This window comes from Orcinus orca, chromosome 21 (genome assembly GCF_937001465.1).
Source record: "Orcinus orca chromosome 21, mOrcOrc1.1, whole genome shotgun sequence".
In the NCBI taxonomy this organism is placed as follows: domain Eukaryota; kingdom Metazoa; phylum Chordata; class Mammalia; order Artiodactyla; family Delphinidae; genus Orcinus; species Orcinus orca.
In genome coordinates this window covers 17,571,598-17,597,282 of record NC_064579.1, presented here as the reverse complement: position 1 = coordinate 17,597,282, position 25,685 = coordinate 17,571,598, and the positions used below count along the sequence as shown (strand labels likewise).

The window sequence follows — 25,685 nt, the reverse complement described above, 5'->3', positions numbered from 1 at the left end:
GAAAAGATAAAAAATATGGCAAATTAAAGAGGAGTTAAGAGACATTAAAACATGAATATCTATCAAAGCTCTAGAAAGTAATATTAGGGAAAATGGGAAAGAGGCAATATTCAGAGACATATTGGCAGTGGATATTCAAGAAATAATGAAAGCAAACAATCCTCATATTTAAGAAGCCCAATAAATTTCATGACAGATACAAGCAAAAAGAGAGATAGACTGTAATAAAACTGTAGAATACCAAAGGCAAACAGAATCTTAAAAGCACCCAGAAAGAAAACAGATGGCCTACAAAAGAATAATAATTAGACCCAGAGTTGACTTTTCATTTCCAGCAATAGAAGCCAGAAGACTGGGATGATACCACAATTTGCTGAGAATAAGTGTCAACCCATAATAATATATATAGTTATAAGATAGGTAAGTCTTGGGGATGTAATGTAAAGCATGGTGACTACAGTTAATAATACTGTGCTGTATGCTAGGAGTTGCTAAGAAAATAGGTCTTAAAGTTTTCATCACAAGAAAAGAAAATTGTAACTATGTGAGGGGATGGATGTCAACTCAACTTATTGTGGTATTTTGTGATAAGTACATATATCAAATTATGTTGTACACCATAAGCTGATACCATGTTATATGTCAATTATATCTCAATAAACTGGAAAAAATAAAGGGAAAAAAAGAGATTTCCAGAGAGAGGATTTTTTAAAAAAATTTATTAGAAGATCACTTGAGGATATACTTTGTGGTATAAGATTATGAGATTTAGGAAGGGGTGAGATTAAAGAGGGAAATACTGAGTAAAGAAGAGCAAATATATAAGTAATTTGAAACAAACATGAATGATACATATTTTATAAGTCTAACTTGTGGGATTAAAAAAAGACAAGGGCAAACATTATTCAACTTTAAGTACCCATGCCAGGAGAGGAAAGAACAGTATTAAAGAACTTTTAAACTCTATTTTTGAGAAAAAGAATAAAGATATGGCCTAATCTAAGACTTTATTATTTTAAGTATTCTTATTAAAATTTCAAAAATAACTACACAAAGAAAAGAAATATAGTGAATGTCTTCTAAACTCAAAATAAACCCAGGTAATGCCAGGGTTACCTCTTTTACCAGGTAACCCAGGTAAAAGAAAGTAAGAAAAGAGAAAAAAAAACAGTATATAGAATGGCTAAAATAAATCCAAATAAGTTAGTAATCACAGTAATGTAAATTGACTGAATTTTCCAATTAAAAAGCATATATTATCAATCCAGATAAAAAGGAACCGATAAAATACACAAAATATACTTTTAAAAAAGACACATCCAAAATATAAGGAAAATGAGAGGTTGTAAATGATAAACCAGGCTTCTAGTAATGACAGACTAGAAAAAACAGTGCCAATCTTCTCTTTGAGAATAACTGAAAAATACTGGACAAAACATAATATAGATGTATCTTAAAGCATCTTAAACACATTATTTGCCTTTTGTACTGTGTTGACTGGTACAAAAGCAATGGTGGGTAAAATTGCTGAAGCCTTAGTACAATGACAGCACCAAAGACCAAAGTCATTACATTCTTCAGAAGTTGTCACATTCTTCAGTCATATACTCATATTTAAAAAAAAAGTTTCACTTAAGAATGTACTTGCTGAAGAATAAAACTCATAATTGTGTTAATTTAATCTTTGAGCACACATCTTTTTAACATTCGGTGTGAAGGGAAGCATGCATAAAGCACTTCTGTCTAATGAAGTACTATGGTTGCCTTGAGAAAAAACATCTATGCGGTGGTTTGTGTTGCAAGGTAGACTAGCCACTTTTTTCATGAACCATCACTTTTACTTGAAAGAACAACAGATACACAAACTATGGTTATTTAGACTTTGGTATGTGGCAGGCATCTTTCTGGAAGATGAACCAAGTGAGCCTGTTGCTTCAAGGGAAACAATTGATAGTATTTGTTGCCAAAACAATATACTGCAACAGATTGAATACAGAAGCATCTATGAGAAACCCGCGGTCTTCTACTAAGTCAGACATTAAAGAGATTTACAAAGAATGTAAAAATACCACTTTTCTCACAATATTTTTGACATTATTTTTCATAAAAAATGTTTATGGTAACATGAGAGTTTTAAAAATTATTTTTAAATGTATTAATATTTATAATTTTTTTAGTTTTTATATGGCAAAAATAGATGAATATAACCAACATAAACAAAAGCTCTTTTGGACTCTCAATAATCTTCAACAATGTAAAGGGGTCCTGAGACCAAAACGTTTGAGCACTGCTGCTTATAGCAATAAAAGCGAATGAACTAGGACCAGATACAATAACGCAGATGAAGCTGCCAATCATGATGAGTCAAAGAAGCAACACATAGAAAAACTCATTTAATATGATCCCATTTATATGAAGATCAAAAACGGGCAAAACTAAACTATATTGTTTAGGATACATAAGTAGGTCATAAAACCTCAAAGCAAAGCAAAGAAATAATTGACATAAAAAGTCTTGATTGTGGTTATCTTTTGAAGGAGAAGAAGGGATTATGATTGGAGACACATGAAGGGGCTTCTGGGGTACGGCAAAGGCAATGTTTTATTTCTTGATCTATATTATATAGTAGTTAAACTTTTATTGTTTTTTTTTTTATACTTACGTTCTATCAGCAGTATATTTCTGAACTAAAATACATATTTAAAAAATCAGGGAGGGGCTTCCCTGGTGGCGCAGTGGTTGGGAGTCTGCCTGCCAGTGCAGGGGACACAGGTTCGAGCCCTGGTCCGGGAGAATCCCACATGCCGCGGAGCAACTAAGCCCCTGCGCCACAACTACTGAGCCTGCGCTCTGGAGCCCGTGAGCCACAGCTGCTGAGCCCACGTGCCACAACTACTGAAGGCTGCGCACCTAGGGCCCGTGCTCTGCAACAGGAGAAGCTACCGCAATGGGAAGCCCACGCACTGCAACGAGGAGTGGTCCCCACTCGCTGCAACTAGAGAAAGCCCAGGCACAGCAACGAAGACCCAACGCAGCCAAAAATAAAAAAAATAAAAAAATCAGGGAAAGCTTCATTATCACTAGAGGTAAAAATAGACAATAAAAAACACAAAATGGAAAATAAAATGTTAATAAAAACAAACGTAGTATATTTACTTTGACAATAAAATAGATTTTTAACACAAACACATTTCTAGAGATCTAGGGATAGTATATAATCAAAGATTTAACTTGCTAAGACGATTTAAGTAATCTATATTCTTATACAGGTAATAAGAAGGCTTTGAAATATATAAAATAAAACCAGAATTATAAGTAGAAATTAACAAGTCTAGCATTGTAATGTGTAATTTAACACACTATTTGACAGAACAGCAGAAAAAAACATTAGTAATGACAGAGATTTAAAACATATAATTAATATGTTTGGTCATATATATATTACAACCCTGTACCCGAAATTGAAGAATACACATTCTTTTCAAACACAGATCATTTATGAATATTGACATTGTTTTAGTCCATAAAACAAGTTCAACCCATGTCAAAAAATTATATAAAAATTGCTATATTTTTTGACTACAATGAAATTTGGGTAATAAAGATAATCTTTAAAAAATTTGTAAAATATAAGGTATGTCAAAGTCAAATATACTTGACTTTTGCATTATTTATTCTTTTGAATGTTTTATATTTCTTTTCATTACTGTAGTAAGATAATCAAGAGCTGACTATATGAGAAATATGAAAAGAATCAGGGTTGTTTGGAAGAGAAAAGGCTGTAAGGTAACTATCTTCCAGGATACAAAAAAGTATGTTCAATCTTCCACTGCAGCAAGGAATAATTTGACAGAATACAGGCAGAACCTACTGTAAGGGTGATTAACTTTTGGAACAGGTTACTACAGAGGCCACAGAATCTCTGCCTCTATAGTAAAATCCAGAGGCCCTGCCTTTCCTGAAGGAACTTCTTCCTAAAGATAGAATCTTAGGTTATATTCAGCTCCACGAACTACACTCAAATTAGATCCTTTATCGCTCCAGTTGATCTACAATTCTGGAAACTAGCAGAAAACTGCCTGTTACTTCATAACGTTATACTAATATATTTGTGAAAACATACATCAATGATATTTCATATAAATGTTCAGGCTGTCTGAATTTTTTTAAATTTTAAATAAATCTTCCTTGTTTGCTTGCATTTTTTGAAAATAATCATTCCTTTCTAAGCAAAAATTTTCCTATTATATGAAAAAAAGGCAGTTTATATAGCCAACTAAACTAAGGGAGTTGAAACATCATGTAATACATTTAAGACTGGGGATAAAAAAAATGACATCGAGTTATATCACTTTAAAATATGTATTTTACATTCTTAGATGAAAAACAAAGATGCCTTCAGTAAAATAAAATATATATATATTATCACAACAAAATGTAAATTACCTTCCTATTACATAAGTAAGCATAATATAAATGAAATATGTAATTTAAATCTGGTTCTCAGTATTATTCTCTTAATGTCTAAGTGACTACAATTTGCATATGTAGCTTAAACTAGAGCTATATTAGTACCTATTTCCTTTTAACAATATTACTCTGAAATGTATTTTTCAAAAAACCATTTGTCACCTGTATGAAATTTATGAGTTTAAAAGAAAAATATAAATTGCCACAGTTGGAAAAATGATTCATGCAATGACATATTAGGTTAGAAAAATAAATTAAAAAGTCATAATTATTATTAACATTTATTAAGTTTCACAGGGCATATGGCATTAGAATCTATGAGATTTTCGTCTTACACATTCTTATATATTTTTGAAATAATTAACAGAGGAATCTTTTAAAAATTTTAAGAAAATGGTAGACTTTATTTCATGGAAAACAGTAGTGAATTTTGCAGAAAAAATTTAAAGTATCTCGTAAGGGATCAAAACAATTAGTCAGTCATAAGGTTCCCATGGACTTGGCTTGTTTTGCAACCCATTCTAGGTCCATTCCTTGTGACTTAGACAAGATATCTTAGGTTTACCTTATGCTGAATCAGCCTTCAGTGTATACTTAAATCTAGAACAGAATTAGTTTTTATAGTTTGGAATTTTTATTAAATATACAATATAGGAGGCAACACACCTAGAGTTTACACTATAACTGGAACACTTTCAGCAGGACAATTCTGAGTCAGTCACCCTGAATTCAAGAGCTTCTCTCAGGTGTAATTTGTATAATTTGAGGGATCCTTCTAAGTGACTTAAGGATCCTTGGGGAAATCAAATGGACTGTGCATGTTTACATTCAAAAGGGGCCATGGCCTACTCTTAGTTGTGTAGTAGCTGGGCTAACCAACAAGCTCTGACTTTCCAGGAGAAAGGAAAGAAGGAAAGCGTGGTGTGAGAAGAGTACAGTTGGAAGATCACTTGCAGGAACTCCCAACTTTTTCAGGAAAAGGTGAGTCTGAAGATCATAATCCTTTTTGAGAAGTAACATGTGATAGAGTGATATATCAAACATATCAAGTGTCGTCTTATACCAGACTTTTGTATAGACCATAGGCAGAAGGCAGGCATCAAAGGTTTTAGAAAAAAATTTGGGAGAAATACGGAAAACTAAGAAAAGTTTATCCATTAATATCTTCTTTATTAGAATTAAGAAAAGACTGTACATCAGATGGACAGATCCAGTTCTTAAAATACCTGTGTCCTGCAAGAGCATAGCCTGAGAATCTGCTCCATAAATTGTATTTAACTCTTCAAATACCACTGAAAGATATAAAATTTCAATTATTCTACCAGAGTTTTTGGTTGTTTCACTCACCTTTCCCTTATTCTAATCTAAAGCTAAAGATATACAATTGCTCTGTTAGTTTTAGTCTCCTCATAAATCTAGGAAGGAAATAAAAATTTTTGGCCTGGTTGCACATTATTATATTCGATAAATTCCTGAACATGCTCAATAACAGATCTGGCTTTATACAGAGAAACAGCATTATCAAGTAAAACAGGTGAGGACTATTTACATAAAGAACATTTAAAGTATTGTACATACACTATTAGTAGGAGAATGGTATCCATAAAGTTGAAGACGCTGACATAGAGCACAAAGGGCCAAATGAAGTGTCACATTTCAGAATGAACCCAAGTATAGCAAAAGAAAAAAAGAAAAAGATGACAAAATAATCAATTAGGAAGGGCAAATCATTATGCTACATTCTATATAGAGCATAAACACAGTACAAGTGGGATAAATGTTAAAGATGAGTAGCAAAGTTTTTTAAATCTCATATAATTAAACATTAAATGAACTTGTGCTCATTTCAACCACTTTCATTTTAACTTTTTGATAGAACTACTGCTTTGAGTAAAACATGTTCCTCCAAAGTATGCAGTTTTACTGAGACATGCTTCAGCGATTCCATGTGGGATAAGGGGGAAATCTAGATGCAGCAGCATGGTGGTGGGAATGGTATGAGACCTACAGTGGCATCTTGTTCTGCTCCTGTTTAGTGCCATGACCTCAGGCAAGTTAACAAACCTCTCTAAGATGGTTTTCTCATCTGTAAAAAGGTATGATACTTACCTCAGAGAAGTGTAATGAGGACTAAATGAGAGTAACATTTATAACGGATATAGTACAGAGCTTAGCACATAATAAGTGTCCCAAGAAATTTTATGCTCATTTCCCTCTTTCTTTCTGAAGCATAGTTAATTTTGGTATGTAAATATTTTACAATTTAGTCTTGCTAACATTTTGATTTGGGTATGTAATATTCAGTTTAAAGTAGCTGTATCGTTCTACTAATTAAAAGAGAATTTCGTGTTTCACGATTAGCTAATCTGTTTGAGTATTCATTATATTTCATACACTGTTAAGTGGCTACATGTTTTAGCTCATTTAACCCCCATAACAATCACATGTGCTTATTACTCCTATTCTCGTACAAATGAAGAAACTGCGGCACAGAGAAATTTAAGGACCTGGTTCAAGGTCCCCCAGGTAATGAATGGCAGAGCTAATAGTCAAACCCGGAAAACCTGGCTCTTGAGCCTGTGCTACACTGTCTCCCTAATGTAATCTATATATTTTCACTATAAGCTAAATTTCAATTGCTTCAAAACTCAAATATCTCATCAGTTCAGATATGCATTATTTAAAATGTGACAACTATTAACAATAAGTTACCACTAATTATTGTTATTGTTAAACACAGTAACAAATATTTGGAGAGAGCTGTATTGTCCTAGAGTGTTGTTTAGTTCAGAGGTTGTACTAAAGATTATTTCTGAATTGTTTTAAGAAATAGTTCTGAGAGCTAAATTCTGTAAATGAGATTTCAGGAGCCACTAATAGTAAGCTATGTAAGATAAACACCTCTGAGGTACCCATGGAGATCAGTGCCTTTAGCAAGCATTCCTTTACACATAAATAAGTTATATACTACTTATAAGTTATTTTTATCTGTTCTTTAAATCAGGTCTCCTTCCCCATATATCTGCTACAGAATGCTTCATTGATCTACGTATATTCATGTAAACTAATACAATTTAGGGTATGCTGATATAATTTAGATTTCATAATTCAGATAGACTTTCCCTAAGTAATCCAATTTAATGAAGTTTTACTATATCACTATTATTTGCATTAAATCATCAGTATTAAATTTACTTTACCTGGGCTGCAATGACGCTTTTGTGCTGACACTGTAGCTTTTCCCAATGTGGGTTGTCTGCTATTATTATTCCCTTTCCTCTCTTCCTTTGTTACTCGACTTAGGTATTTTAGTAAATGTTAATGATTAGAATAGGATTGTGACTTTACTGTCCATTAAGATCCATTAAGTCCTTTCTGGAATTAGTATAAATAAACAGTTAAATTTGTATCCATTGAAATATTATCTACTTTATCACTGAGGTTTACCAAAAGATTCATTAACATAATTCTACCTCCTTAATGATATTTTATTAACAACTTGCCTATCCAGTCAATTGGGGGTAATCCATCAAAATTAAAATAACTGTTTACTCTTTTAGTATATTATCTATAGACAGTGTCTTCTATTGATATAAGTGTCTTCCATAATTAGTCTACTGGGGGTGATTCAACAAATACTGATAAATATATCATAGTCAAATATCCTAAGAAATAATATATATTCATAATCCTGATAATCTGCTTTTATTAGTATAAATACATACTTCGAAAATCTACTGGGACTGAATATGACACCCATCTGCTACAGATAACCCATGTTTAAAAAAAACCTAATACATATCCTTATAACAACGAGAATAATAAAAAATGTTGCAGTTCTTTGAAGTTAATTATTTGAATTGCAGATAGACCAATTAAACTATTTCACAGGGCCATGAATTTGCAAATTAAACAATTATCATTTACATGCCAACAAAATTCACCATGTTTCTGCCATCTAAGTACCAGAGGAAGAAATATGATACAGTGGGTAAAAGGGCAGGTTTTGGAGCTGGCCAGCCATGGGTTCAAATGTTGGTTTTGCCATTTAATAGCTATGGAATTTTGGACAAGATACTTAACCTTTCCAACTGCCAGTTTTCTCATCTATAATTACAGATAATAAGGGAACTGCTGGGTAGAGTAAATGAGAAAACGCATGCAAAGCACCTAGTATAGTGTCTGATACTAAGGTCTCAGTATCTGCGTGTGATTTTTATTATGTGAACCTGGGTTGTTGTCAGGCTGAAATACTTGGGACAAGCAAAAAAGAAAACTAGTAGGAAAATGGAGGGAAATGTTGCTTAACTCTACCTTCAGAATAAGATGAAAACATTACTCTTACCAGAAGAAGAATCTATAATATATATTTCTATGAATGCAAAAAAACATATTATTTCCTTGTTTTTGCTTCAACATTCATATTGTTATAGCACCACTAAATTTACTCACAGGTATAATTAAATCTTTGCAATTCACCTTTAAATTTTTACATGCATAATGATCTGTATTAATCTATTATATGATATACCCTTCAAATCTCATGGATAACAACAATACAGATGAAAATGATTTAATGAATGTGATTATGGATACAGATGTTTAATATCAATACTTGATATAAATATTGATATCAAAGCATATAAATACTGAAGCAATTTTTCTACATAAGAACTTTAGAAAGTTTTCAAGAAAGGGACAGGTCCAAAGTTACAGGCTTTAATTATTGTTTCTCAACATGAATAAAATAATTCTTGCCTAGAAAGCCCCCCTGAAAGTATTATAAATTATTCTTACCAGCATTGCACGCTTTTCTTCATCTCCTTTAGTTTCTCTCTTTTCATTTTTTTTCCTGAATATTTCTTGAAGCTGAAAAAAAAAAAACAATCAAAAATCAAATATCCAACAAGAGTTTCTGGGTACCTACCTAACACCCTGTGCTAGGTATATTCTAAAAAGAAAGAAAATAGTTAGCTTCATATACCAAGATCATTAAAACTAGTATAAATATATTTTCTGATATCAATGTTTTTCCTGAGAAAAAGGCAACCCAGTACCAAAGGATCTATTAAATAGTTTTACTTTATCTCTAAGACAAAGATGTGGAGCCTGTGGCATATACATAAAAAGAGATGAAGTCTACTGAGGGATAAAGGACATTGGACCAGAACTCAGGGGTCTGGGCTTGAGCCCATCTTCTGTCATACACTAATTTTATAATGGGGGACAGGTCATTCAACCCTTGCTGGGCTCCAATTTGCTCCTATATGAAATGCAGATGGGCTAGACGACCTCTAAGGTCTCTTTCAGGTAACTGATCATTGTGGTAGGAACATGGGCTCTCCATGTATAAGCCCTTGAGCAAGTTAGTCTAATTATTTAAGGCTTGTTTTCCATATCAGGAACATGAAGATAATATCTTACAGAATCTCTTAGGGCAGCATTTTTTTCCAGCTTTACTGAGGTATAATCGATAGGTCTTATAAAAATAATGTTGTACAGAGTAAATATTACAAGTAATTACTTAGCACATTGCCTGTCACACAGTTAACTTCTCAATAAATGTTAGCTACCATTATACAAGGCATTATTTCCTCTTTAAAATCCTATTTTACAAATGGAAGCCTAATCCTGTCTCTATATCAGTTTTCTGACAAGGTCATTGCTCTTGTCTGTGTAATTTGAACAGCTATCTCAACTCTTTACTTCACTTTGTATGGCTATAGTTGAAAGTCAAAATGTGTTACCTCCCAAGATATGAAATAACAATTAAAATATACACTACAAAATGTAAATGATTTTATTAACACATAAATTTATTTCCACACTTTTTCTTAGTGAAAAGAGTTTTTATTTTTTGCAAGGTTATTAATAATCACTTCATAAATAGGCAGGAGGACCGCAGATTTTAGACCTCTACATATAACTTTGCCCAACTCCACCTCTACTTCCAAACTCTTTGCTGTTTACAAACAAACAACAAACAAAAAACTATTAGTACACAGCCACTGCAGAGGAGACCACCGCTTTAAAACAAGGGCAACTTTTGTAAGAGTGTACAGTGGAAATAAATAGAAATTCTGCATGAATGTTTTCACCTCCCATCTCCACAAACAGACAAGATTCCGAAAGACAGGCAACTTCCAATGAACTGAGTTCCAAAAGTTAATCTTTAAGACAGTGGGGTGGAACTTGGCACTGCTGTCATAGAAAGTTTATTGAAAATTATTTAGATTACTAGGCCCATTGTGAAAGTCCTAAAATACGGTTGTACACTGTCATGACAGAACTATAGTAAACTAAGCCTGTCCATTTTAGGGTGTTACGTGCATCTCTCGATCTACTGCCATGAAGCTGAAACCTCTCACCTCCCCCGTATCCTGAAAAGCACTGCAGTGAGGGACCCTTCGTGGTTCCAGCTCCAGTGACCTGCTCAGGCACTGTACTCAGGCAAGGGCCACATGGGTATTAGATTAAGCCTTTTGAGAGATCGCAATATTAGTTAGCTTGCTTCCTTTTTAACGGCTAATTAGCTTTTGATGAGGATTTCTCTCTCTTCTCTTTCCTACCATGGAAAAGAATGACTGCATAGTTTCTCTTCTATGCGCCAGCCTCTGAAGAAAATACTAAGCTATTTAAGAGGTTTTCCAAGGGATTTTTATTGGCTCGATACACAGGAAAAATAGAAAATTAAATGGCTATTTATGTTATTTTTCCCTTCTCTTTTCACTAGGAGAGTAGAGGTAAATATTGAGTTAAACATAAATGCTAAGGGTAGAGGTTGTTACTGGAAGGAGTAAACTAATGTTAATCTCTGTTTTGGAGAAAAACAGAATAGGCATTTGGTCACAGAAGTAGATAAAGGACACAGGGGTAAAAAGCAATGGAAAAATTCTGGAAGGTGGGGGTGGTAAGATGAGAGAGCAGCTGATGATGCTGCCAGACCAGCACCAACACGGGACCAGTCGGGTGAGAAAGGCTGAAGGACAAATACCAAGAACACTCTTACCCTCCACTGGAGATCAGCCCCTGGTCAAAGACAGGAGAAGGGAGTAGGAAATTGGGCTAAGACTGGAATACAAGGCAGCAATGAGTGGAAGAGAAAAGGAGAAAGAAAAATCGTAAATCCTTTAATGAGAAGGAAGGGGAGTTCCTGTGGCAAAGAGCTGTCTGTGATTGGGTGGCTGATATGATAGAGACTGAGCATGCATAACACCTCAGGATTTGCTTGTCACCCACCCAGTGGAAAACATCTGACACATTCCAAACTTCCAGAAGATGTGTAAACAACTATAAGCATCTTTATACACTGAATATAATTTATTTTTTTATAGTGTAAAAATCATTCAAAATAGGGACTTCCCTGGTGGTCCAGTGGTAAAGAATCCGCCTTGAAATGCAGGCGATGTGGGTTCGATCCCTGGTGAAGGAACTAAGATCCCACATGCTGCGGGGCAACTAAGCCCATGCACCACAACTACTGAGCTCGGAGGCCTCAACTCGAGAGCCCATGTGCCACAAACTACAGAGCCCACGTGCTCTGGAGCCCGTGACACAATTAGCAAAGAGAAAACCCACATGCCACAACTAGAGAGAAGCCTGCGCGCCACAACGAAATATCCTGCGTTCAGTAACAAAGACCCAACACAGCAAAAAAACAAAATCATTCAAAATAAAGTACATGAGTATATACTTTATTAAATTAAAGTGAAAGCATAAAATTTTCACTCTTTTTTCTACAACGGTATTCTAAATAATGCAAAACATAAAAATATAAGTAAGCAATGTTTAATTATTGATAAAATGTAGCTTGTAATATACATACCACCAAAAACTCCTTTTTATCTACCATCTCATTGCCATCGGTGTCAAACATGTTGAAAGCTATTCTAAAACCTGCATGTGGCTCTGCCAGAAAAGAACAGGGAAAGTATTCGTGAAATGAAAAAATGTTTTTAAAGTAAAAAAATCCACACTAGTTGTAAACAATTATTCACATTCTATACAGAAATACTTTCTTTAACCAAGAAATTAAAAGCAACATGTTATTATTTAAATATAATAAAAGCTACATGTAAGTATATATATTTCTGCTTCATAAATTAGCACACTTAGTAACACAATTGATAATACACTTTAAATCTACTTGTGTGATACCTGTTGCATAGCACTGACAGTAAAATTTGACTACCTTCCTTCCAAAGATAAATATTTCTTTCTTATCCAAAGTCTGTCAGTTTGTTTAAAAGGAAAATATCAGCTCATCACATCTGAAGTATTTTTAATATGTCAGCTACTTAGAACAGAAGGAAAAATAAGAATATGACACAATGGAGCAGTCTAAAATCTTGGGAAAATTATAATGGAAATAACCTGCGAAAAAATGTCAAGCATGAGAGATTACATATATGGGTTTGAACTTCTAGAGGCTTCAAATACAGAAATATAAAGAGAGCTTGAATACTTAATTCTCCCCAAATACAAGGAACAACTCCTTTTCTGAGAAAATCAGACTTTCACACATTACGAACTGCCTTAATTGTATGAACCCTATAATGAGATTCAATCCTTCTTCTCTTTTCACTTCTAAGGCATAAAGAAGAAAACCTGGACAGAAGAAAACTTGAACGTATCCTTCAAAGAGGAGCTCAGTGTACATGCCTTTTTCAAAACATCTGACCTTCTCTTTTAAGATGACTGGCAAAAAGTTTAAAAAGGACCTCTCACAGATACACTTGCCACTACCTGTTGTGAAACCGTGAACCCGGCAAAAACAAAGCACACAGCTCTACTTTCTTAACGGGTAATAGCTGTCTCTGAAAATAATGGAAATGAAAGCCAGTCTTTTATGGAAGTTCATTTTTTTGCACGTATTTTAGGAATCTAGACTTATTTTCATTATCATTCGCTTGAGAAAGAAATAAAAAGTTACACCATCTCTGATAACCAAGATTTAAGCTTTAAAAATATCTGAAGACACATAGAAAGAAGTCCTCACCAGCATTACTTGGAAGGGAATATTAAGTTAAAGTAATAAAAAGTAAAGGGGAGAAAACTATGGACAGGTAACATAAATTATCTAGCCCACTTCCTGCCAGCCCTCTTTTCACATTTTTCTTGGTTCTAATCTAAACGACACCCATAACTTTTCAATTCAAACTCTTAGTTTCTAAGATGGGTCCTGAACTCCAAATGAAGATTCACAGCATCCAAAGATCCTACCCTTTCTGTAGTAAGCAAAAACCACTATCTGTGTTTTTTCCAACATGCTTAAACCAACCCTGTCCCAGCTCAACAAGTGGCTTTCCTCACCAGTTTTGTTTTACTCGGACCCATCACTCTGCTGGTCCAGGCACTTATAACTTCTAATTTTGCATCTAAAGTTGTTCTGCTAACAAGGTAACTTTAAGACAAGTCTCTGAGACACTCCTTGGCACCCACTCCTCTACTTTCCACAGTGGCATTCATCACTGACTGGACTGAAATCATCAGAATGGCTTTCCACTCTGGGACAACCTCAGGCTGTCCTATAACTAACTGCACAATACTTGCTTTTCTTCAGCACCAACATTTTAAATGACTTTGAGCCAGGAGGAAAGAAGCAAGAAAAAAATATACAATTTTTGAAATACACATGTGTGCGAGCACACACACACACACACCCCCCAAATTTCCTGCAACAGAACTCCAACATAACAGCATCCATTACTAAATTCAGAAATAACACAGTGGCTGTGAATTTTCTAATTACAGAAGTATAGGAATTTTAAGATTGGTTTCTAATGACACAATTTTATTGATGTTCTTGTTTCCACACATCTCCATAAATCTCCACAATTGGAAATTCCACTAGCCACATTCTTTTATTTCACTCCTTTCTTCATTCATTTGCCAATTATTTTCTGAGAGGCTACCATGTGAAAAGATAAAATCTTTGCCATCGTGGACCTTGCATTCAACTGTGGGGAGAGAGACAAAAACATGTAAACCAGTAAACAAACACTTTCGAATAGTTTAAGTACTATGAAGAAAATAAAACATTGTAAAGGGATAAAAGGGGAGAGATGGAAGAGGGAGTTATTTTAGGGAGAATGGCCAAGTAAGCCTTCTCTAAGTCTTCATATTTCAAAGGAAACCTGAATGATTTTTACTATCCTGAGGATCTTTAGTAAAAGCACTGATGGTAGAGGGAGCAGAAAGTATGAATTCCTGAGGTGAGAATTCAGGGAATAAAAAGGTCAGGTGGCTGGAGCACTGTGAACTATAGCATGTAAGTTCCTCCATTAAATGCAATGAAATTTAACTGAACACCTTAGTAAACCCTTCATGTACTTCATAAGAATTGCTGTATATAAGGGGAAGATAATAATAAAGCTGTTGTAGGATGTATGATGGGTCTTCTTATAGACTTACTAGTTAAAGGACTCATTCTTTCACACTAGTCTTGCAGAAAATGTGATTTGAATGAATGAGTGTAGCAGGAAATTTACAAATCACTACACATCCTGACCTTTAGGCTCCCATGTAGATCCAACCACAGGGATTGATATAGGATATTAAGTGTATAATTTATGAGCATTTTATTTACTACACCATAAGCCATAATAATATTTATGGTTTTGACCCTTGATAGTACTGTGCTTAGCATTTTCCACTGGCATATAGACATGAATTTTGCAAAACAGCCTGGATAGACCTAAACTGATTTTCAATGCAGGGGTCACAGGTTCGAGCCCTGGTCCGTGATGATCCCACATGCCTCAGAGCAACTAAGCCCGTGCACCACAACTACTGAGCCTGTGCTCTAGAGCTCGTGCGCCACAACTACTGAAGCCCATGTGCCTAGAGCTCGTGCTCCACAACGAGAGAAGCCACCGCAATAAGCCCGCACACCGCAACAAAGAGCAGCCCCTGCTCGCCACAACTAGAGAAAGCCCGCGTGCAGCAACGAAGACCCAATGCAGCAAAAAATAAATTAATTAATTTTAAAAAAGATTTATTTCCCAAGATTATGCTTGAGAAAGAAAACTGTATCCAGAAATAGATTTAATGAGTATACTTACTTGTTAAAATACATAAAAGAAAAAGATATTCTGTGTAAGAAATCACACCTAGAAGAAAAATAGTATGTTATGCTATATATAAAATATTACTTTCTCTTCATATTTATCAGGTAAAATATTATTCTTATAATAGCAGTAATATTTATAAAGAACTTAGAGTTTTAAAGAAGATGCTAAATATTGTTTTCAATGAGACTAAACTATTACTACAAAATCAGGGTGAAAGAAACAAATAAATTTTACATTGTTTCTTATGCCTCTGTAGAAACCCATACAAAAATCACACTAACGCTTCCAGACATACTGGCATAAAAGCAAAATTATCAATAATGTTTACATATAGCTGTAAATTTTAAATGTGTTGCTAGCTTTCAAGGTATGAATCTAACATAAAATAAAAATGTTGGAAATGGTTAACACTGTAAAGTGCTTAATAATTTCTTAGTAACCCTTGAATAAAACATTTAGATATTCTTGCTTAGAGATTTGACTTCTTATTGCATTCAAAAAACACAACTCTATAGTTATTACTTTTCTCCTTTCAAGTTATCACTCATTATTCTTGATAAGCTTCATGCTTCTATTAAATGTAATCTAAGAAGTTTCAATTTTTACAGAAAGCTTACACTTTCTGTATATTGTATCCTGAGTTCTCTGTAATCTCATAAACTTTAAAAGGAGTTTGTTTGGACTACATAAAAACATACATTCTGTTACTCAAATTCTTGCTTTTGGATTATAACACCCAAAACTAGAATTAATGGCTTAATTGTTTTTCCAAGTGTATCCTGAGAAAATGAAAATCAGAAATAAGCCAATAACACTTATCCAGATACCAGACAGTCCTCATGTTTGGTAAAAGGGTATAAAAATCCTTAAAATAATCAGATCGTGAACTTTAAAACTCCACTTTACCTGATGTTCTTTGAGGCTACCCTCTTTGTTACAGAACAAAGGAAGAGGAGTCACTGTCAGGCAGTTTGTCAGAAGATGTGAAGGGACCGAGCTAGGAGGCCCTGAAAGCATTCCCGTCTTTTGTTTATACTAGAATATTGTGACCTATAGACATAGTTCTGGTTGATTGCCATGAATGTTATGGGAGAAAGATTCTGGAATGGTCAACGTATATAAGATACAATACCTAGATTCCATAGGGATCCCTCAAAAAAAAAGATCTGGAAATAGGCTCTGTATCTCCATAACCCCGTCTCACTGACTGTTGCTCTGACTTGGTGGAATGCACAAGAGGTGCTGGTTAGCATAAAGAAGTTTAATATCTGCTCTACACCTTTTACTTGATAATCAACTCAAGATTCCCCTCACTGAAGGATTACAAAACAGTGAGAGTCCTGATGATGATTATCATGGTACGCACTTGTCTGAAGTACTAAGTGGTTTTTGAGGTGGTATAATCCATAGGGAAGAAAAACAAAGTGAGAAACTCATGATATAATTTAATAAAAATGGTCAGGGACATATATACACGACCAAATATAAAATAGCTAGCTAGTGGGAAGCAGCCGCATGGCACAGGGAGATCAGCTCGGTGCTCTGTGACCACCTAGAGGGGTGGGATAGGGGGGGTGGGAGGGAGGGAGATGCAAGAGGGAGGGGATATGGGGATATATGTATGTGTATAGCTGATTCACTTTGTTATACAGCAGAAACTAACACACTATTGTAAAGCAATCATACTCCAGTAAAGATGTAAAAAAAAAAAAAAAGGTCAGGGAGAAGGGAAAATATTACTAAACATGAACTGTAGATTCACAATGTTTTTAATTACAAAAATGGAAAACCATTAGATTAACCTTTCAATTTATTTTAAGGCCACCCAGGGTCAAAAATAAAATAATAATAAATGCTAAGCATCTAGTAATGTTTCGATCCTTAGAAAAAGGCTAAGAAAGATGCCAACTAGGTTTCTCTTGAAAATTCAATTTTAAAAAATTCTAAGGGAAGTTTCTTAAAAGCATTACACTGTTTAGTTCCTATATCATGATATATTACAGTTAGCTATTATAACTAAGTCTATGTAATTCATGTTTTCATAAATGCTGTATACCAATTAAATTTTTGTAAAACTGCCTAACATTTTCTTGCTGGGTTATATTTTAAGCAGACAAAATTAATTTGTAAATTAGTTTTCAATAGTTCTAAAAACTTAGCTTTACAATTCCTCTTCTACCTAATCTCTTTATAAAAAAGCAAGATTCTCTGTAACTCTCTACTTTACCTAACCCTATGGTTCTAAAACTTCTTGGGTACACGGATTACCTTGATAATCCCATCACTATGACATAGATCTGCACTGTTCTACAGTGTAGCCATTGGCCACACGGGGCTATTTAAATTTAAAATAATTAAAAGTAGATAAAATTAAAAATTCAGTTCCTCAGATACAGTAGCCCCATTTCAGGTAATTAATAGCCACATTTGGCTCGTGGCTACCATACGGACATTCCCATCACTGCAGATAGTTCTATTGGGTAGCACTGAATAGATCATCTCCCCCTGAAAAAAATATGCAAATATGCATACAATTTAAGTAGGATTAGGACCTGCCTAAACTTATGGCTTCCAGATTTAACCCTCCCCCTAACTAAAAAGAATTTCCTTCTTCCATGCATTTATCTTTCTTGGATTATATTTGATCCAATTGCATTTTCCCATGAGAGGTATTAAAGAAATATTTTTTACATTCACCAATTTCCCTCATTATTCTGAGCTTTGAATTTTCCTGATCCTATCATTCCACCCTAAGATTTGAATGGCAATCTTTAAGACAACTTCCAGAAAAAAACTTCTAAGAACTTTAAAGACACCATGGCCCAGATTTCACAAAGATTTAAAAACCCTAGTTATGAAAAGCCTACAGTTAAAGACAAGGTGTCTCCTCCTTCCAGAGTCCATGAGAACCAGGTGTAAGCAATCTGAATTTCTAATTCTACTTAGGCAAAAATATATGGATTATAACTAATCCTTTATAAAGTATTTATCTTCACATTAAATATATTACTTTCAAACCAATATCGGTTGAAATTGATGAAAAAAAGGTAAGTTTAGATAAATGCTTTATATTGTTATTTTGCATACTCTTATATTTGAATATGAAAATATATATTTCTAAGAAACATTCCTTTTTAAGATTAAAGAGAGTTTATTAGTTTCTGCTATAAACATTTATAAAAAGTACAATGTAAAAGAAAATTGCAATAAAAGCTATATAATTTGACTGCAAAGCCATGTATGAATTAACGAGTTAATGTATAAATAGATATGGGTAATATGGTAAGTTGAAATAGGTGGATTTTTGCGGTGAGTGTTGTTTTTAAAAGAAACATGTTCAAATTGTGCAACCAAAAGATATATCCAATAAGCTTTTCATATTGATTAAATTTAAGAAAATCTGCAATTCCCTGGAAGTAAAAGGAAAGAAGAAAAATAGACATTTGGAAATCTGTATTTTTGAAAACTGCTTTCTGTGGGTAAATATAACATATACTTCTCAATATGGTTAAAAAGGTTTTTTTTAAACTATAAAAGTTCATTTTGTTGTGAAAAGTGTGGAAGATATGAATAGTGTATATAAAAAGTAACATAAAAACCACCCTTAATCCCACTGCCGAGAAACAATCATTATTAATATTTTCGTGTTTTTCTTTTCAGTTTTTTTTCCATGTACATAGACACATTAATTATAAAATTATTTAAGCATGAGGAAAATATGTATAAATAATATAAATAATATAGTATCAATATTAAAATACATAAATACTATAGTTAACTTACCTCTTTCTTTAAGACTTCGAAATAGCTTTGATGATCCTTTCCAAACTGGTGGTGTTTCTGATAGCATTTGATTTAATTCCTATGACATAAGGTATCATAATGCTGATTAACTGGTAAACCATTTACTTATAAAATAGACCAAAAATATTCAAATGCCTATGCAAAAACATTCTCTGCTTAGAAGACGTGAGACATGACTGTATTTATACTATTTTATCTGTGGTTCATTCAACCATAAAACCCAATATTTGCCCACAGTCCAAATGTAAAAATAAGTGATAAAGATGCTACATTAAATTCAATTAGAGCTACCGAAAATTTCAGGTAAACTTAATAACTGGAGAAATACATATATATATGATAATCTAATTAAGATGAAACAGTGAATTTAAGTTCTGGAGCCAGTTAGAAAAGGATGGTTCCGTGGAAGCCACAGGAAAAGGTGGACTTCCTAATACAGGTCACACATGATCACTGGGCTTCACATACTGTTTTCTGTAGCCCTCCTGGATTTAGGGGATTTTGTGGTAGATGAAGTAACTGGGCAACAGATTATGCTGGGAAAGAATGAAGAGTATTTTAACAGTGACTCAAAGAATGATGACATCAGATGAAGCGGGATGACAGGGTGTTGAGTTATTGTGTCCACTGCTGCAATTTTTTTTTCTAATTTTAACTTAAATATTCAGTAAAGAATACACACTTCAATTGCTGGTTAGCCAGCTTTTTTTCTTTTTTAATCAAGCTGAGGGGGGACTATTTTGGAAAATTTAAACATTTGATTCATTGCTCAGATACTAGAACGATTTTGTATTTATTACACATACTGTGTTAAAAATAAGTGAAAATTATAATTAGGTTAACTGTGAAAAAATTATTAAAGGATTTGGTGAGATAAGTTGAAATAATTTGAAATTTAAAAATTAGTCTGCTAAGTAACATACTGAAAAAACAATAGAAATGTCTTTTTTTCCAGATCTGACTCTTGCTACTCAAAATGTGGTTCCCCAATGGCCCGGGCATCATCACCGGGGAGCTTGTTAGAAATGCAGAATCTCAGATCCCATCCCTGGCCTCCTGAACCAGAATCAATTTTTAACATGATCTCCAGGTGATTTTTATGCACATTCAAGTTTGAGAAGCACTTTAGACAAATCCTTCCTGATGTAGTTGCACATAAAAAAGCTCTGTGGCATTTATAAACCATCTTTTTCATTATAGAGCTGGGTTAGCAGGCAAATAAGGAATCTCTGGGATGCCAAAGGCAGGAGAGGTATTTTTAGGGGATTTATAGACGCCCTGAAGCCTATCTGTGAATCCTTGCTCTCATTTCCTTCCTGGTGTTATTTCTGCACTGCAGGTAATAGATGCCACCTGGTGCTCAGTAGTGTCTGACTAGGGTAGCAATTCACATATGAATAATAATGAGAAGCTAGGATATTTAATGTTTAAACAATAGTAAACTCATAAACATTTTTGTTAGAGCAGGAGATTAAAAAATATTAATATTTTGAGTACATTTTATATACTTTCATTAATACTGTTTCTATTATATAAATACTACCATCTCCATTTTAATTGTTCCCATGTATTCAACTCATTTCTTCTACTTAAACTCAGCTAAAATTTAAGACCAAAAAAATCATAGCTACCTTTTACTGAGTGTCCCCTATATGCTTGGCAATGGGCTGATACATATCTCATTTAATTCTAAAAAATTATCCTCATTATGCATATTTTACTGTGTCTTAAAGAAGATAAGTAACTCACCCAGGATTATACAACTAGTAAATGTCCAGATCCTTACTGACTCTAAGCAGTTTATTTTTGTAATAATTTAGTTCCTTGTCTGGTCTAGATCATCCAGTTGACATACTAATCTTGTTTTGTGTCAACTTCAGGGACTTTTTTTTCTTAATTCAATTTTTATTTTATATTGACATATAGTTGATTTACAATATTATGTTAGTTGCAGGTGTACAGCAAAAGTGAGTCAGTTATACATATACATATATCCATTCTTTTTCAGATTCTTTTCCCATATAGGTTATAACAGAATATTGAGTAGAGTTCACTGCAGTGGAGGCTAGGGACTTTTAAGTTTTACTAAAAACTGTATTTCCACTCAGGCAGGAATCTCTCTCCCCTCTCCCAGTGCCTACCTTAGTCTCTTATAGGTAGTAGTGTTGTATGATAAAGAATTTGATTGGCCTTTGTCCCTGGTTCCTGGGAGGAAGACTATATCCTTGCATAACACCAAAGTTTATGCTGAGGAAATGACTCAAGATGGGGGGCTGACCTTCAAAAATAACCCCATGATTCAAGTGTTGGGGCTTTGAACTAGCCTGACCTCTGGGGAGGGGAGAGGAAAGGGACTGGAGATTGAATTCAACCATGTGGCCAATGATTCGATCAATCACACCTATGCAATGAAACCCCCAATAAAAACTCTGGACACCAAACTCAGTGGAGCTTTCAGGTTGGTGAACACATGGGTGTGCCAGGAGGGTGACATACCCTGATCCTTCAGGGAGAGGGCACAGAAGCTGTGTTTGGAACCCTCCTATAACTTGCTGTATGTGTCTCTCCATTTGGCTGGCTTTGATTTGTTCCCTTATAATGATAAACTATAATTCTACATGTAGAATGTTCCTGAGTTCTATGAGTCAGTCTAACAAATTATCAAACTTGAGTGGAGTTGTGGGAACTCTCTGAATTTGTAGCCAGTTGGTCAGCAGTGTGGGTGGTCTGGGACCCCTTGAGTTGCAGCTGACAGCTGAAATGAGGGCCACCTTTTTGGGAAACGGGTCCTTAAATCTGTGGGGTCTGATGCTAACTCTGGGTGATAAGTGTCAGAACTGTATTGCAGTATTGCAAGTAGGGACTAAATAAATATTTGCTGGATTGAATTCATTTACCTAGAATTATAGATGCCTTTGAAAGGCTTTATACAATTTTTCTGAGGACAATTTTTATAACTATATACATAATATATATGTTATAGGAAAATTAGTAAGTGCAGAAAATAAAACCAGATTGTAATCCAGGGACGAACCACAATTAAAAATTTTATTTAATCTCCTTTTAATCTAATTCTCTATCTAGGCATATTTATACAGTATTTTTGTCATTCTTGTTGCAAATATTAAATCATTTTCTGCATACTGTTTTGTAAATTACTCTTTGCATTAATATGCCATGAGCGTATTTTCCTGCCAAATATTCTTCATTTTCATTTTAATGGCTACATAGCAATTGTCTATATAAGCAGTTCTGAAATGTAACTCTTTATACTCTTAAAAATTGTTTACCCAAAAGAGATATTGCTTATGTAGGTTATATCTATCAATATTTAATGCATGTGGAAATCAAAATGATACATTTTTAGAACACAAAAACACACAAGCACATATTCTATTAGTTCTCAGAGTGATGATGTCATCACTCATCACGCAGCCTCTGGAAAACTCCACTGTACACTTGTCACAGAATGAGAGTAATAGAACAAGTATCTTCTCAGTATTATTATGAAAATAGTCTTGACTTCATGGACCCCCAAAAAGGTCTTTGCACGTTAAGAAAGACCGGTTTATATTATTTTGCAATTTGCTGTTTTACTCAAACTCATGTTTTTTAGGTCTATTCATGTTGATACACATATCTCTTGTGTATTTATTCATCTTAGCTCTATATTACTGTATTGTCCTTCATATGCCTATTTCACATTCTTTTATTAATTCCTCTACTGACTGGCATTTATATTGTTCCTAATTTTTTTAGGACTCCTGGTATAAGCATACAAGTGTTTCTCTTGTAAACATATCTAGAAGTAGAATTTTTGATATGCATTAGATAGTGCCAAATTTCTCTCAAAAGAGACTATACCAATTTACATTCTCACCTGATTCCTCCTTCTTCTTGTCCTTGAATTACTGGTATTGTTAGATTTCTAGAACCTGACAATCTGATGGGTGTGAACTAGCATCAGATCATTGGTTTAATTTGCATATCCCTGATTACTAGTGAGGTTGAGCTCCTTTACATATATTTATTGGCCCTTCTGGCTATGTCTACCCATTATTTTCTTATTATCTTTTGTATATTGATTTACAGGAGTTCTATATGACTACAAGACACTTAGCCTTTTCTGTTAATAATGGGTTGGCCAAAAAGTTCCTTCTGGTTTTTCATATCTTAAGAAAACCCGAACGAACTTTTTAGCCAACCCAATATGTTGCAAGCATATTCTCCCATCTGTCATACATCTTTTAACATTGTTGACACTGTCTTTTGGTGTGCCAAAATTTTTAATATTTAATTTAGCAAAATTTGCTAATAATCTCCTTTGAGTTCAGCTTTATATATCTTATATATATGTACATATCACATTTATATATGTATACATCACATAAATATATATATATAAAATAGTGTGCGGGACTTCCATGGTGGTCCAGTGGCTAAGGCTCCATGCTCCCAATGCAGGAGCCTCAGGTTTAATCCCTGGTCAGGGAACTTGATCCCACATGCCACAACTAAGACCCAGTGCAGCCAAATAAATAAATAAATTTTTAAAAAATAAATAAATAAAATAAAATAGTGTGCATGCATACATATACCAAGAGCTTTAACCTACCTGCTTGGAAAGTGACTTCCATGTTTTAGCAACTATAATAAACATAAAAAATTAGATAATACTTCATGTAATATATATCAAAATTCAGGAACCATCTACAATCATAACTCATAACACTGACTTTTATATCTAAAAGGCAAAGTTTTTTTAATCTCAAGATTTAGACCTATGTATGTTATGCATTATGTATTTGTTTCACGTACTATAAACTACTTAAATAATATCAGTGGAATAGAAAACACATTTTCCATAATCATTATCTTACTTTGGGGATTTCTGGATTTATAAAGTAAGTTAATTACTCCATGTTAAACATCCTATGGGCTTAAAACACAAACAGTGATATTCATTAAACACTGATGTTAGAATATAAAATATTAACATAGAGAAATTATAATTTTAAGGTGTCACTCATGATCTCTGCTGTGTTAGTATCTCTGATTATACTTCAAAGGTCAGGTCTCTCTAGAGTGAAGGGGAAGGATAGGGGCAAAGAGAAAAAAAGATCAAGGAGAGAACAGGTCATGTGATAGACTCTTGGCCTGTTTTCCATTCTTCTCCCCTAAGAATGTCATAGTTGAATAAAATACCTGAGATCACTTTCTTTTTCTGATTTCTCCTCACATCCCTGAAGATCTCAAACACTATAAATCTCATAATATTAAAATAAATACATAGTCAACATTGCTGTTTCCTTGCTCAGATTTGAACACTGTGAATATCTAATGCTTGTCCAAGAATTATCTCCAGGTTTGTATGTGATTAAGTCCTATAACACAGCTGCATTAGGAACTAGTAAATATCAACTATTTCAGCTACATTACAATAATGACAACCAATAATTTTTCTACATGGCAATGTGGCCATTTCTGTATAGTTAACCATAGCTAACGTAAACAATATATCAAATTCAAGATTATAAGATAGGCATGTTTTGCTTAACTTTCTCTTTTTTAAGCGATGTAATAAGTCATTTTAAGATCAAAAGGGAAAAACTATGTTCTAAAATTTGGCAAACTGATTTTTATGAAGATAGTTTTCTTCTCTATGTAGCAACAACATCCTTTCTTTACCCAAGACAGTTTATATGCAAACATGTAATCAAGTTTAAAATCAAGATTAAAATCACAGGTCTATACAGTAGAATTCAGCATTTAACCTTAATTATAATACTTTACACATTCATTTCATAGACATCCTCCTTTACACAATGAACACAACAATGTAAATAATATTTATTATTCTGTTGCTTTTGAAATATAGCAGTAAGAAAAGAAGAAAAATAAATGGTACAAAAGTACATGCACATGCTCTTATGCAATGTTCAGAAGCTATTTATCAAAAGAGGAAGTTAGACACTCTTGAGTTTTGTAGGGTTTATGAGATTTCCAGGGTAAATTATTCACAAAAGACATATTCATTCTGCCGGATATGTCACCATGTTCAGTATTATTGGCTTTTTTTTTTTAATAAAACTAAAGAGCCATTAAGATTGTTCTTCAAAGGATTTTCTGATTTTCTAAATTCCTTATTTCACATGAAGTTACTGCATATATAAATATAAGGTGAAGAGGGACTTCATTCTTTTGGATATATTTTATTTCTTAAGCTATAGGTTGATGTTTTCATTATATTTTTAATATTTTTAGTATGTCTGAAATTTTTTAACTTAAAATTAAATTAAAATTAAATAATACTTGAAGCTATATGAAAATAATTACTTA

The 25,685-nt window shown here is 33.6% G+C and overlaps 1 protein-coding gene across 3 annotated transcripts in view; it reads right to left on the bottom strand.

Moving 5' to 3' along the window:
* MICU3 (mitochondrial calcium uptake family member 3) overlaps positions 1-25,685 on the bottom strand; it is an 88,082-nt gene that overhangs the window by 27,418 nt on the left and 34,979 nt on the right. For 2 of the 3 annotated variants that reach the window (XR_004475408.2, XM_004277171.3), the window contains exons 3-8: positions 23,962-23,993; positions 19,326-19,404; positions 15,534-15,581; positions 12,296-12,378; positions 9,268-9,339; positions 6,049-6,087 (exon numbers count right to left, since the gene is read on the bottom strand). Coding sequence is in view for 2 of the 3 variants with exons in the window: in XM_004277171.3 (XP_004277219.2) it covers positions 6,049-6,087; positions 9,268-9,339; positions 12,296-12,378; positions 15,534-15,581; positions 19,326-19,404; positions 23,962-23,993 (353 nt within the window). In the remaining variant the exon portion in view is untranslated. The remainder of the gene's footprint in view (positions 1-6,048; positions 6,088-9,267; positions 9,340-12,295; positions 12,379-15,533; positions 15,582-19,325; positions 19,405-23,961; positions 23,994-25,685) is intronic. The other variant, XM_033400631.2, reaches the window with a different exon arrangement.